The sequence below is a fragment of the Hoplias malabaricus genome, chromosome X1, assembly GCF_029633855.1.
Source record: "Hoplias malabaricus isolate fHopMal1 chromosome X1, fHopMal1.hap1, whole genome shotgun sequence".
NCBI classification, from domain to species: Eukaryota; Metazoa; Chordata; class Actinopteri; order Characiformes; family Erythrinidae; genus Hoplias; species Hoplias malabaricus.
The window spans coordinates 3,070,363-3,083,533 of NC_089818.1; the positions used below are offsets into that span (position 1 = coordinate 3,070,363).

A 13,171-nucleotide genomic window follows, 5' to 3' on the forward strand; every position below is an offset into this window, starting at 1 on the left:
TCCTGTTATAGAAGTTTTATCTCTTGTGCTGGTAAAATAGGGTTGCTTTACTTGGACGTGACTAAATTCAAATTCACTACCTACGTTTGGGAATATTCCTTCATTGAAATAAGGGGATTTGGCTGGGAAGATGTATTACACAGCAAATTCTCCAGTGTTAAATCAACACTCTTAGTGTTAAATTAACACTCTTAGTGTAATAATTTAGCACTGTCTGTGTTAAGTTAAAACTAATAGTGTTGATTTAACACTGGAGAATTTGCTGTGTACAGATGCATGTTGTTGGGAAAAAATGACATTGCAGTATATGCTTTTCTGCAATATATATATATATATATATTGTGTGTTACAAGAGACTTACAGGAAGTTACTTCTCTGTACTCATGATTAAACAGAGCATTAAATTAAGAAAGCTTCAACATCATTCATTCATTCATGAATGTATTCATGTCTGTAACCCTTATCCGTTCAGGGTCGCGGTGGGTCCGGAGCCTACCCGGAATTACTGGGCGCAAAGCAGGAACACACCCTGGGGAGGGGGCGCTATTCCTTCGCAGGGTGACAAACACACTCCCGGAGGAAACCCACGCAGACACAGGGAGAACATACTACACTCTTCACAGACAGTCACCCGGAGGAAACCCACGCAGACACGGGGAGAACACACCACACTGTCCTGTATGGGCAATTTGCAGTGACAAAGCTAAACAATATATCGCTCAGTATATTACACAGAGGAATATGTTTTAGGTGTTGAGATGGTCTGCTTAGTTACTTTTAACCACGTTTTCTCTTTTTATTGTGCCTTTAAAATGACTCAGCCCTGATTTATACCAAATGAGCACCCCCCCCCCCCCCCGAGGAGTGTCTTCAACAGATCTCTCTTTCTCTGCTGTCTCTTTGAGTTGATTTAATGACTCCTGAAATTCACACAGGTTTCATTGACCCGAGCGTTTTCCATTGACTGTGGTCATAACTGTCTCAGTGTCCTTAGAGTCGCTTATTTGAACTTTCTTCCCATTAGAGATGCCCTCTTTTTTCACAGAGGTGGAGTGGGAAATGGACGCTTTGGGCCTTGAGCCATGGTGGCCAGAATAAAAGATAAGCTGACCTCACCGGTCTTGTACAGCTCTGCTCTACGAACAGTGTGTGGGTGTTCTTAGAGAAGCCGGTTTTAAATGAACACGAGGTAAGATTTCCTGGGGAGATGCAGAGTGTAATTCACTTTCACAGCACAGAAATTAAGGGAGGGGTGGGGGGTGTTGGGGGTTCCTAACCTTCCCCAAAAGTTACATAGTGCAGTTTCTGCAGTGCTGAGCTAAGAGTTTTCTGACATTTTAACTCATTATCTCCAGGGGTTAACGGGCTTGACAGTTTTCTACTTCCTGTATGTGTGAAGCCTTCTGGGCAGTGGGTGGATGGGCAGAGCCTGTTCTGATTGGCTCATGGCCTGGAAGGTGCCCCAGTTGATTGGATCTCATTTGTACACTACTGGGTCAGACTCAGAATGATTGAAAAAGTCAACTGACTCTTTAGCTTTAGCCTTAGCTTAGCTTTTAAAGTCTCCAGATTTTTTTCTGTTCATTAGTAGATTTTTATTTGTTCTTATGTAATCCTTTCTCTCGTTTTTAAAGAGACCCATCATACAGGTGTTCTCCAAGGTCTCAATGAAGTTTTTGTGACGTGCTTTGTTCAAACAGCACAGCAACGTAGCAACGTTCTCAACCTGTTCAATGAGCTCTTTTCAGAATGACTGGTTTTGAGCGTCTGTTTTTTTTTAAATGACAGTGATCCACTGTTTACCCCGACTCTGAGTTCCCAGGAGTGAACGATGTGAATGTCCTGTGCTGTGATTGGAGATATTCCAATGACGACGCTGGATAAATGAAAGTCTTTGCACTTGATGAAGGACAGGGAAAAAATAGAAAAAAATCTTGTTTTATTCCATGTTTTCTGATTTAGGAATTCCACAAAAAAAATAAACAGAAGGGGTGGGTTTGTTTCACAGTCTGTGGGTTTGTAAGTACACCATGTGCAAATGTAAAAACAGGGAGCTCACACAGGTAAAACTTACTGTTCATTCTCTCTCCCTTACATTCTCTCACTCTTTTTTCCTCTCTTTCTTTCTCTCTCTCTATCTTTCTTTCTCTCTCTCTCTCTGTGGGCTTACTTTGCCTGAGGGACTCCTCTGAGGTTGACAGGACTTTGTGACATGAAAGTGTGTTTGCAGATGAGTGAATCTGGAGAGATATGTGTGTGGGTGTGTAAGGTTTTTTTGGCAGTGTAACAAAAAAGAAGTATCATTGTAAGAAAAAAAAAAAAGTCGCATTCCACATTTCTAGAACATTGAATTTGAAATGCAGTTTTAAGCAGAATGTATCTGTTATTAACCACATTAACTACAAGCGTATGGTGCCTTTAATCTGGAATTTGTCCCTCCTTTGCTGTAGTAACAACCTCAACTATTCTATCAAGTCTTTTACAAAAGTGTGAAGCATTGGCTTGAGGGTTTGGTGGCATTCAGACACATAATTATTAGTGATATTAGATGATTAGTTGTTGATCACAGATCTCGAGCTCATACCAATGTATTAGACGTAGGTCCTTTGGAGTAGACATTGCATTTCTAGAGGTTATAGCCCCTAAACACAGGCTTGTCATAGTAAAGGTGAACTTAGTTTCATGTGCAGCTACTTTTCTATGTACAGTGTGTGTGTACGTGACTTTGTACAAGATGTGGGAGGGTGAATCTAGGCATGCACACCACATTATTTCATTATCATTATTACTTTGCCATATTGACTTTTAAAAAAATGAGGAAGATGAAAAAACATGTGTAAATGCATAGATATGTGTGTATGTGTGTGCTAGTTATATGAGCTAGGCAGATCTCGTTCCTTCATTCCTTAGCCAACCCCATTACTCATGGCTTTATCTCACTGTATAAAACCTCAGCAGTCAGTTTGGACTCTCTGCCGTGGTCAGTGACATTCAACTGTGACAACCTTCAGAAAACCCAGAGCAACAGAGCCTTGAGCTCTCTGTAACGAGTGTGAGAGTTCCTAGGATGGGTGTATCGCCTGAGGCACTATTTGAAATTCAGCTTTTTTGGAAAAAATTGTGGACATTTTTGTCTCCGTGCCCTTTTAGAAGGTTAATTATTTTTTTTACTGAACAGCGCCTTTATTCTTATTTCACTATTGCAAGTGTGAGAGAGCCACAATTTGCCCGGCTGATAATGGGCAAAAGGTCGTCAATGGTTATTTATAGTAATGCATCCAGGTTTTGGGACTGAAATGGTTAAAGTGACTTCTCTGACATGTTAAACTTTTGAGTGTCATTTCATTAATGGCAGTTTTAAGAGAAAAAAAAACAATAACAACAACAAAAAAATGAACTAAAATGGAAAATAACGAGTCCCTACAACAAATCCTAGACTGAGTACCGAAAAGCCTAGAAAATATACACTGTTTAAAATAAACTCTCCGTTTAAAATTAAATATTTACAGGCTCAAGTCTAAATAGTCACTGTCTGCCTATTAGAGACCTCTGCAAAAAATATATAGCCTTATATTCACATGTAAACGAATTTCCAAAATGATGGGAGTGTTTTTCCAGAAGGCCGTCATCTTTTACATTTGCAAATGATATTTATAAGGAGCACCACTGATATTTGAGGATATTTATTATTGACCTGTATTGCATCTTTGAGTGAATAAAATTGTCCTGGTAGAACCGGTAGTTTTAGATCTCATGGATATCGCTTATTACACACTCAGTCTCACTCCTACAATCATGTTCAGTTATGCTGCTATGTCAGCAGCAGATTTAAATAATTGTTTCCCACTTTCTTTCTTTCATTCATTCATTCATTCATTCATTGTCTGTATTCCTTATCCAGTTCAGGGTCACGGTGGGTCCAGAGCCTATCTGGAATTAATTGGCGCAAGGCAGGAATACACCCTGGAGGGGGCGCCAGTCCTTCTCAGGGCAACACACACACGCATCACACATTCACTCACACACTCACACCTACGGACACTTTTGAGTCACCAATCCACCTACCAACGTGTGTTTTTGGACTGTGGGAGGAAACCGGAGCACCCTGAGGAAACCCATGCAGACACAGAGATAGCACACCACACTCCTCACAGACAGTCACCCGGAGGAAACCCACGCAGACACACGAAGAACACACCACACTCCTCACTGACAGTCACCCTGAGGAAACCCACGCAGACACAGAGAGAACACACCACACTCCTCACAGACAGTCTCCCGGAGGAAACCCACGCGGACACAGAGAGAACACACCACACTCCTCACAGACAGTCACCCGGAGGAAACCCACGCAGACACAGAACACACCACACTCCTCACAGACAGTCACCCGGAGGAAACCCACGCAGACACAGAACACACCACACTCCTCACAGACAGTCACCCGGAGGAAACCCACGCAGACACAGGGAGAACACACCACACTCCTCACTGACAGTCACCCTGAGGAAACCCATGCAGACACAGGGAGAACACACCATACTCCTCACAGACATTCACCCGGAGCGGGAATCGAACCCACAACCTCCAGGCTCCTGGAGCTGTGACTGCGACACTACCTGCTGCGCCACCATGCTGCCCCCTTTCTTTCAAATCTTAAAAAATAAAACAAAAACAAAAAACAATAAATAAATAAATAAAAATGTATTTTAAACTCTGCTTTCTGTTTTCCAGGTTCTATCCCGGATGAGCGGCTGTACCGAATGTTTGTAAACAACCAGGTGACTATGCTCCGCCCCCGAGAGGATGAAGAAAACTGGTTCAATTTATTCGTCATCCATCAAAACAGGTGCATATTTCTTCCCTCTCTCTCTACATTTTTCATTTTGACAGCAGCACAGATTTATAATTAATAATTACTAAGCATCACACTTCAGTTTATAATGAGAATAACAGTTGGACAGTTTAATTACTGTTTTATTCATCTTAGGTAGACTTATAAACCTGCTTGTGTTTCTGACACTGCCGAATGCAATGCTAAAACACAGATAATGAGTGAGTCAGTGTACCCTGCTGATTAGGGATCTCTAAGACCGGATTTTGTCTATGTCTTTGTCCACTTTTTTCCATTTTAATTTTCATTTAACCCCTGACATATTCTGCAAGCAGTTGGACTCCAGAGATAGAGCAAATTTGTATAGTTCATTAAAAAACTTCTTTGTGCCATAAACTGTTGCTTCAATGTGTGTGTGTGTGTGTGTGTGTGTGTCTTTGTGTGCAGGAGTAAACATGGGGCCACTAACTACATCCCTGAGCAGTTTTTGGACGATTTTCTGGACCTGGTGGTGTGGGGACATGAACATGAATGTAAAATCACACCGAGCAGAAACGAGCAGCAGCTCTTCTATGTCACTCAGCCTGGCAGCTCTGTCGTCACCTCTCTGTCTCCGGGAGAAGCTGTGAAAAAGTAGGCATCTCTGCACACACATTACAGGTGGCACAGGGAAACACAGTTCTGCTGCTCTACATTTGGATTTTTTTTATTCATGTGACCCACATTTTTACATGATATTTGTCGCAACACACAACACAAACAGTTCATCTTACTCTGGAGTTATAACACCACAGTGGAGCTCTAACCCTCCATTTTCCATAGGAGAACGGTGTCTGAATTCTTGTTGGGAAAGTGGGGTAGGGCTAAGTGTAGGGTTAGGTATAGCCTTTGAAAATGAGATTTTTCTGAGGCACACTTCTAACGGAGTGTTATGTATGCCTTGAAAATCACTGCACAAGTGGCTGAATAAAACATCAAATGTCAGTATTTTCTCCTTCAAAAACTACAATAACAAGCTTTAATCTATTATAACACTTTTCTTCATAACAAGCATAACTCCATTCCAAAGATGACACTCTAAAACTAGGGTTTCTGGTAAAAATAAGAAATGGGGATCACCCTTAACCATAGATTAGCAGCAGCTGCACAAACCGGGGTTTGTGTACATGCTCTATTTGTGTTTATGTGCCTGTTAAAATGTATTTTTAAATTATAATTTCTGCGCCCCATATTTACTTGTTTTAGCACACAACCCATCCCAGGTTTGAGGCCTAGGGTTTGAAGAACCCTTATCTTCAATAAATAGTCCCTGTTTTTAAAGCAAAATATTTAAAAAAAAAATGTAAGAAGGGCTTCATCACGAAGCTTGACTCTCAGTAGAATTCTTACATGCACTTTCCTTATTTTTATATGTATTACTTATTTTTCTCATCAATGTACTCCTGTGATAATGTGAAGCGGTTTCAAAATAAACATTTTAAAAAATAAAATAAAAACTGATTAACAGATAGTCTGCTTATAAAAGAATTGACATAAAGTAATTGAATATATTTTAGTGTAGTCTACAGAAACACTCACTTGTAGGTTAACTTCACACAGAAGGCTTTGGCTATTTAATAAGAGACAAATAAAAAATTTTTTCAGTTTCACAATTACAATCACAGTTGACAGGTGCAGGTCAGAAACCAAACTGTGGCTAAAGTGCTCTTTTATGACATTTTCATGTTCACTAACATCACCGAACTGTGCCAAGCCCTACTGCCAGTGTTTGTGAGGATTGCTTGTCATATAATCTTTAAAAGGATGGAAATATCGGCCCCTAAACACTGCCGGTAACGTATAGACCCACTCATTGAATCAGTGACCTTTATATGAATACACAGAATCCATACTGTATGTCTTATATGTTGATATTAAAGCCTGTGCGGCTCTCCGTGGTAGCCTTTGTGTCCAGAGGCGTCCAGTTGGGTTTTACAAAAGCAGCCTGTCTGTATTGGAGGCCATTTGATTATCAGCTAATTACTCAGTGGTAAATAAATGCTGTCTGATTCCTGGTTGACAAACACAGCCACTGTGGCTCGTTGGCCATTAGAGCAGCTCTCATTAAAAGCCGCAGGTGTTTTGGAAGCTTATAATTGGCTTTTGCAATTAGCACCTCATGAAATACAAATTATTCAGTTTTGTTCCATCCTGCATAACTCACAAGGCTTGGACATAAACAGTGGAAACGTTTCCGCATTGATTGCCCTCTCCGTGACATATTGTGAGGTTCTTTAATTTTCATTGGCGAAAATAACATAACACAGGTCCGTCATAACATTAACACCACCTCCTTGTTTCTCCAATCACTGTCCATTTTTTCTGCTGGGTTTGACAATGATTTGTAATTGTCGAGCTACAAAACTGCCACGTATACAGTCAGTGGACAGTGAGTGTAGAAATGGCGGATTGCTTTATTGGTTCCCCTTTGATCAACTTATTGATTACAGATACATTTTAATAACCTGTAGACCACTTCATCTCTGATGATATATGTCGGATGTGAAGACTGGTCATAGCTAAAAATTGAAAGTAAAATACATGCACTCTTTAATGCAATAATAAATCAAAAGTTTTTGCTTCCTCAACTACAAACTGTTGGAAAATTTAGCTGTGTTTTCAGTTGAAATCTCACTGAAACATCCCTGATTTTTTTCAGCTAAGCAGTGCATCAGTCTTTCAGTTACTCTTGTGTATGTAAATAATATAAAGAATTTCCACTGGTACCAAGTATATACAAATATGGCAGAAGTTAACCAGATTTGCAGATTTCTTTATTATTACAAATTTATAAAATAATACATTTTTTGTTAATTGGTTGGTTTCTGTTAATGTTTAAACATGTAGCCTTAGCTCCAGTGCAAAATTGAATACGCAGTTTAGACGAAATTGTCCTGGCTGATGAACAGCATTCCTGGAAAATATGATGAAGTTTGACTTTTTAAGTTTGATATTAAAATATCAACTGTTTTTCAACTGTTTTCCATCAGAATTTATTTACATTAATGATTCCATTCCATTCCATTAGAGCCTCATCACAGAGACACATCTATTTGTGTCTCTGATTTTATGCTGAAATGCCTGCTGTGTGTCTTAAGTAGCCTGGACAGTGATGTAGAATTAAGTGCAGAGGTGGGCGTTTCAAAATTAAACCATTTTACGGCTGTGTGGTTTTTTTTTTTTTTTCAGAGCTTTGTATAAGAGAAGATTCCTACAAAACAGAACTCCAGACACACGCTGCAGGAATAAAAATAACATGAATTTAAGCACAGTGCTCTATTTATTTAATGGTGAAATAAATCATTTTTTACCACACACAAAAAAAGCTTGAATCAGGTCATGCTCCATAGAGTGTGGGTCCCCCACTTTTGGTTGGAGATGATTAATGCAGGTTAGTAAACATTCAGGCCATGAGGTGTTAGTATAACGACTGTTGACGTGAAGAAAAATCACTGGGGATTATTATTGCTCCTTTAGATGAAAAGACATACATATGTTAATGTATTTATAATAATAAAGGGGAGAATATGGATGTGGGGGTGACATTGATGAAATAATAACTTCCACATGTAATTGTAATGTGCTGTATGCTTCGTGAGATAATTTTTGAGGGAACAGGAGCTGCTTACATAATGAGCTGCTTGTGAGGAAAGTACAGAATAGCAAATTTGCAGCGCTGAGAACACCTGTCCAGAGTGGACATATTACAATCCCAGTTTCCGAAGAGTGGATTTTGACTGTCATTGTTCTCAAAATGAATGACTCAGAAAATGAATTTTCTGACTCTGAGCATGGTGTGTGTGTGTGTGTGTGTGTGTGTGTGTGTGTGTGTGTGTGTGTGTGTGTGTTAATCTGAAAGGGCAAAACCATTTAGTTTGATTTCTGAGGTTATGTTTAAGCTCAGGGTTAGACTTTGGAGGTAGTTATTTCATTTACTGTGGTGCTTAAAAGCTTGTGGACCCTTTGCTGTATATTGTCTATATATTTACATGAATTTGACCTCTAACTTTGTCATATATTCATGCAAGTCTTGCCATTTATTTATTGAGGGAAAACTGATTTCTTATTACGTATTTGTGAATGGCACAAGTATGAACCACTGATTTCAGTATCTGTTGTGACCCACCTGTACAATAATAACGTTTCCATTGTTGATTGGTACAAGTGGATCAGACACAGCAGTGCTGCTGGAGTTTTTAAACACCTCAGGAACACTGCTGGGCCACGAATAGTCCAGTTTAAGAACTAAAGTATAAATATCTGTAAACATATTTAGGAATTAAGAGTTATGATGGTGGTGGTCTATCAGATGTTGTATGGATATTTTATTTTATGTTTTCTTCAGGGTTTACTTGTGTCTAGTTTGGAAACATCTGTTTTGTGGTTATTACTGCAAGTGGATTTATGTGCTTTCTCTTTTCTTTACTGTTCACTTCTACAGACACATAGGTTTGCTGCGTGTAAAAGGGAGGAAGATGAACCTCCAGAAAATTCCTCTGCAAACAGTCAGACAGTTTTTGATTGAGGACATCACTCTGTCTGACCACCCTGACCTCTTTAGTCCTGAGATGCCCAATGTCTTGCAGAAGATACAGGCTTTCTGCCAGCAGAAGGTAAAGCACACAGTATATATAAGGTTTTTGTCTTTTTTCAGAACTGTAACATTACATAAGAGAGAGAAAATAATGTAAAATTAATGTTACAGGTTTTATCCAAAGTCAAAATTAGAGAAGATACAAGCACAGGATAATAGTGAACAGGACAGTATTCAACAGATGGATTTGTTTGTGGCTGTGTTTATGAATGATACTCACTGTAGCCAGAAATCTGTACTAAATGGATTATAAAGAAGAACTTGCTTTGAGTTAAATTTACAGAATATTCCCCAGAAGCCGTAGCAGACAGACAGTTTGTTGATTGGAAATGTGCTGAGTTTAGAGGATGGAGATTATGCCAGAAAAGTAATTAAGATCTTGAACACATTTCCTAATAAAACAGTGCAGAGTGAAAGTTTGACATCCACACTTTCTCAAGCTCTGACAGCTTCCGGGGATATTTGAGGATGTGCTAGACTTTTTAATGATTCTCCTGGTAGTTTTTTTTCTGAATCTGACCTGATGTTTTGATCACTCAGACATAAGGTTGAAACATTGAGTGGAGATCAAACAACATTTCCAGAAATGTTGGGGAAAATCACACTGCAAAAAAGTTGGGACATAGGAAATATGGTATATGATATTAAATATATATTTGAAAATTAAATCATAAATAAAAATTTGAACTGATCAACACAAGATTTCAGTGTATTACACCACTGACTTTACATAATATTGTAAAAAGATTAAGGTAATCCAGAGAAATCTCTCAATCTCTCGCAATATTGTTAATGTGCATGACCTTTTAGCCCTCAGATGGCATGGCTTCGATCAACAGTCTTATGGTTTCATTCCTACTTCACTAACATTTCAGCCACAGCTGCCATTTAATCAGATTGCTCCGATACAGAACATAGAGGTTTATCAGCTTTAAAAGGTTTGTTCCATTCACTTATCTGCTTCAGAAAGAAGATTTTCTGGGAAAAAGTGGTTGTTGTATAGCTTTCCTTCAGAGAAACATTCATGGCACTTTCCTTTTTTCTACTAACCACAATTCACCTGACTTTTAGGAACCCAACAATCTTTGACGCCTTGTGGTTTTTCAAAGCCTTGTTATCTGAAAAGAACACTGACATGGTAAAGACGCTGCAGACAACCTTGGGACAGAAAATTGTTGGAGGACCAATTTAAGACAGTCAAGGTTTACTTTGTGTATGAGCAACAGTAAGCCACAGTGAAGTGTTTGGAGATATGTTTTTACAGATTTCTGTTTCAGCTTTTTCAGCTGGATCTGTCTCAAACAAGCAGCGCATATGTTGTGTCTGAAGAAGTGAAGGTTACAGTGGGTTTATTGCTATTAGGTTTATTGTATATTGTAGATATACTCAGAAATTAAAGAGAAAAAAAAAGTCACCATATTTCACAATAAACAGTGCTTTAAGGGACAGTTGTATTATAAAAAAGTTTCTTAAAATGTTTGGACATACGTATCATTTTAAATGATTAATTATTGGCATGTCACTCAGCAACGTGAATGTTGCTCCTTAGGTTTCATTCTGTATCTCTGAAGCTGAATTTTTTTTTTATGGTCATCACAAGACATTTCCTGGTTTTTAAGCTTTGGGTAAAAATGATGTGACTATGAAGCTACTAGATGACACAAACAACAAATAGAATTATTCAAATTAGAGCTGAATGATGAATCGTTTTATATCTAAATCACAATGTGAAACGATACTATTTGTTTAACATCAAGAACTGCTGTTTTAATTTTAGCATTCTGAATTATAGCATACTTTGTCAAGAACAAGATTTAAATGGCTGCATTTAAATTATAAACTGTTTTAGGCCATGGACACTAAATGACTCTACAATCAGCATTCAAAATTTAAAGCCAGATGGTCTTGGTTATATAAACAGTGCAAATCAAATTGCAATCACAATATTAGTCTGGAAATCTCAATTAGATTCTTCTTCTTCTTTTTCTTCTTCTTTCGGCTGCTCCCTCCCACAGTGGATCAACCACAATCCGCACCATCAGTCTGGCGCAGTTTTTTACGCCGGATGCCCTTCCTAACGCAACCCTCGGAAGTCTCAATTTTTGACAGTCACACATTATTGGACTAGTCAAGGTTTAGTTATTTTGCTGACATTCACTGTTCAAATATAATAGGGCTGTTATTCTGTTGCATCCTTCAGCAGGCAAGGACATGAAGGGTGTACTGAACTATAACCATGAAGGAAAGTGCACATTTTCTTGTTGTTCTGTGAAAAACAATGGCCATGAAAATGTCAAAGTGACTGTAAATGTACATTTTCTTAGAGAGATATATATAGTGCATAGTTAATGTAAACAACTATGAAATAAGTCCTTGAGATAGTAATGTGTGAATCCCTGTTGTTTTATTTGTCCAGTTATTTATGGCACTCAGGCAGGACTTGAGGCAAGAAAGAAAGCTGGTGTTGATATATGAGTGAGAGACTCTTATACACTCCACTGTGGAAAAGGACTTAAAAAGCTGAAGGTCTGCAGTAGAAAAACACTTTTGTGAAGTACTTCTTTATGTTCTTTGTGTGCGTGTGTGTGTGGATGTGTGTCAGTGTATATGAGTGTCTATGTGTCAGCGTGTCTATATCAGTAGCACATATTAACTGTCGTGAGGTGGTTTCCAGGGTAACAAAGCATAGGTTTGCAGGTGAGGTTTGGACTGAATGTGTTTAATGAGGATCTGCTGATAAATAAATTGCAATATTCGGTTCTTTCTCTAAACACAAACCAGATGTTGGCCGGCTCTGACAGTCCACTGTGTCCAGAGTAGATGGGTAACCTCACTAACATTGTCAGCCTTAAGCTTTTGAATATATATATATATATATAAATGTGTGTGTGTGTGTGGAGCATGTGGCCAAATGTTTTAGGAAACAACATTCCTTTTGAAATGAAGGGTGTTAGATGTTGTTGACTTGGACTGGTAACTGATAAACCATTAAGTGCTGTTTAAATCTGAACACAGTGTTTTAAAAATGAAAAAGCTCTTTTGGGAAACTTTTGGGGCGACAGTGTTGTGTGAGGTAAAACCTTATTAAAACTTAATAAGAAGGGAACGGTTATCATTTGAAATATTCTTATGACTGAACATGGATTCTGTTTATTGATTACGTCCCGCCCTTCAGCAATAAAAGCCAATCAGATTGCTGGTAATTCAAAAGCAGTAAAGTTATTAGGGACTTTATTTAAAATATGTTTTTTTTAAATAATTTTTTTATTTGTACATTTTACTTGAAATGAGAAAAGGCCTTTTTATTTAGAGTATTTCATATTCATAATTATATGTAAAGCTTTTGGAAATATGTTGAAATGTAACTGAAAATGTAATTTTAATTAACATTCAGTTGTTAACTACATAAAATGTTGCTATATCTACAAGACTAATTCAAATATGCAGGATATGGCACAGATCATAATGTAACATTATGTTCTGGACCTTCTCTTGGGATATTTTTCTCTAACTGGACCTTAATGAATTTGAATTAATTACCCCTGATTTACAGCATTAGTCATTGACTAACCATCATTACAGGGCACTGTTGTCAGTTCACTGCCCTCAATTTTAAAGTTAGTAGTAATATTTTAAAAATTATTTTTAAAAATAGTAATATTGCCTAAGCCAAGATGATGTTATTTGATGCTGATGTCATGTTG

General features: G+C 38.2%; 1 protein-coding gene across 2 annotated transcripts in view; it reads left to right on the top strand.

Moving 5' to 3' along the window:
• The window catches only part of LOC136675711 (double-strand break repair protein MRE11-like), a 55,457-nt gene that overhangs the window by 13,589 nt on the left and 28,697 nt on the right, over positions 1-13,171 (top strand). For both annotated transcript variants that reach the window (XM_066652428.1, XM_066652429.1), the window contains exons 7-9: positions 4,735-4,849; positions 5,282-5,467; positions 9,315-9,486. In XM_066652428.1, the coding sequence (XP_066508525.1) occupies positions 4,735-4,849; positions 5,282-5,467; positions 9,315-9,486 (473 nt within the window). The remainder of the gene's footprint in view (positions 1-4,734; positions 4,850-5,281; positions 5,468-9,314; positions 9,487-13,171) is intronic.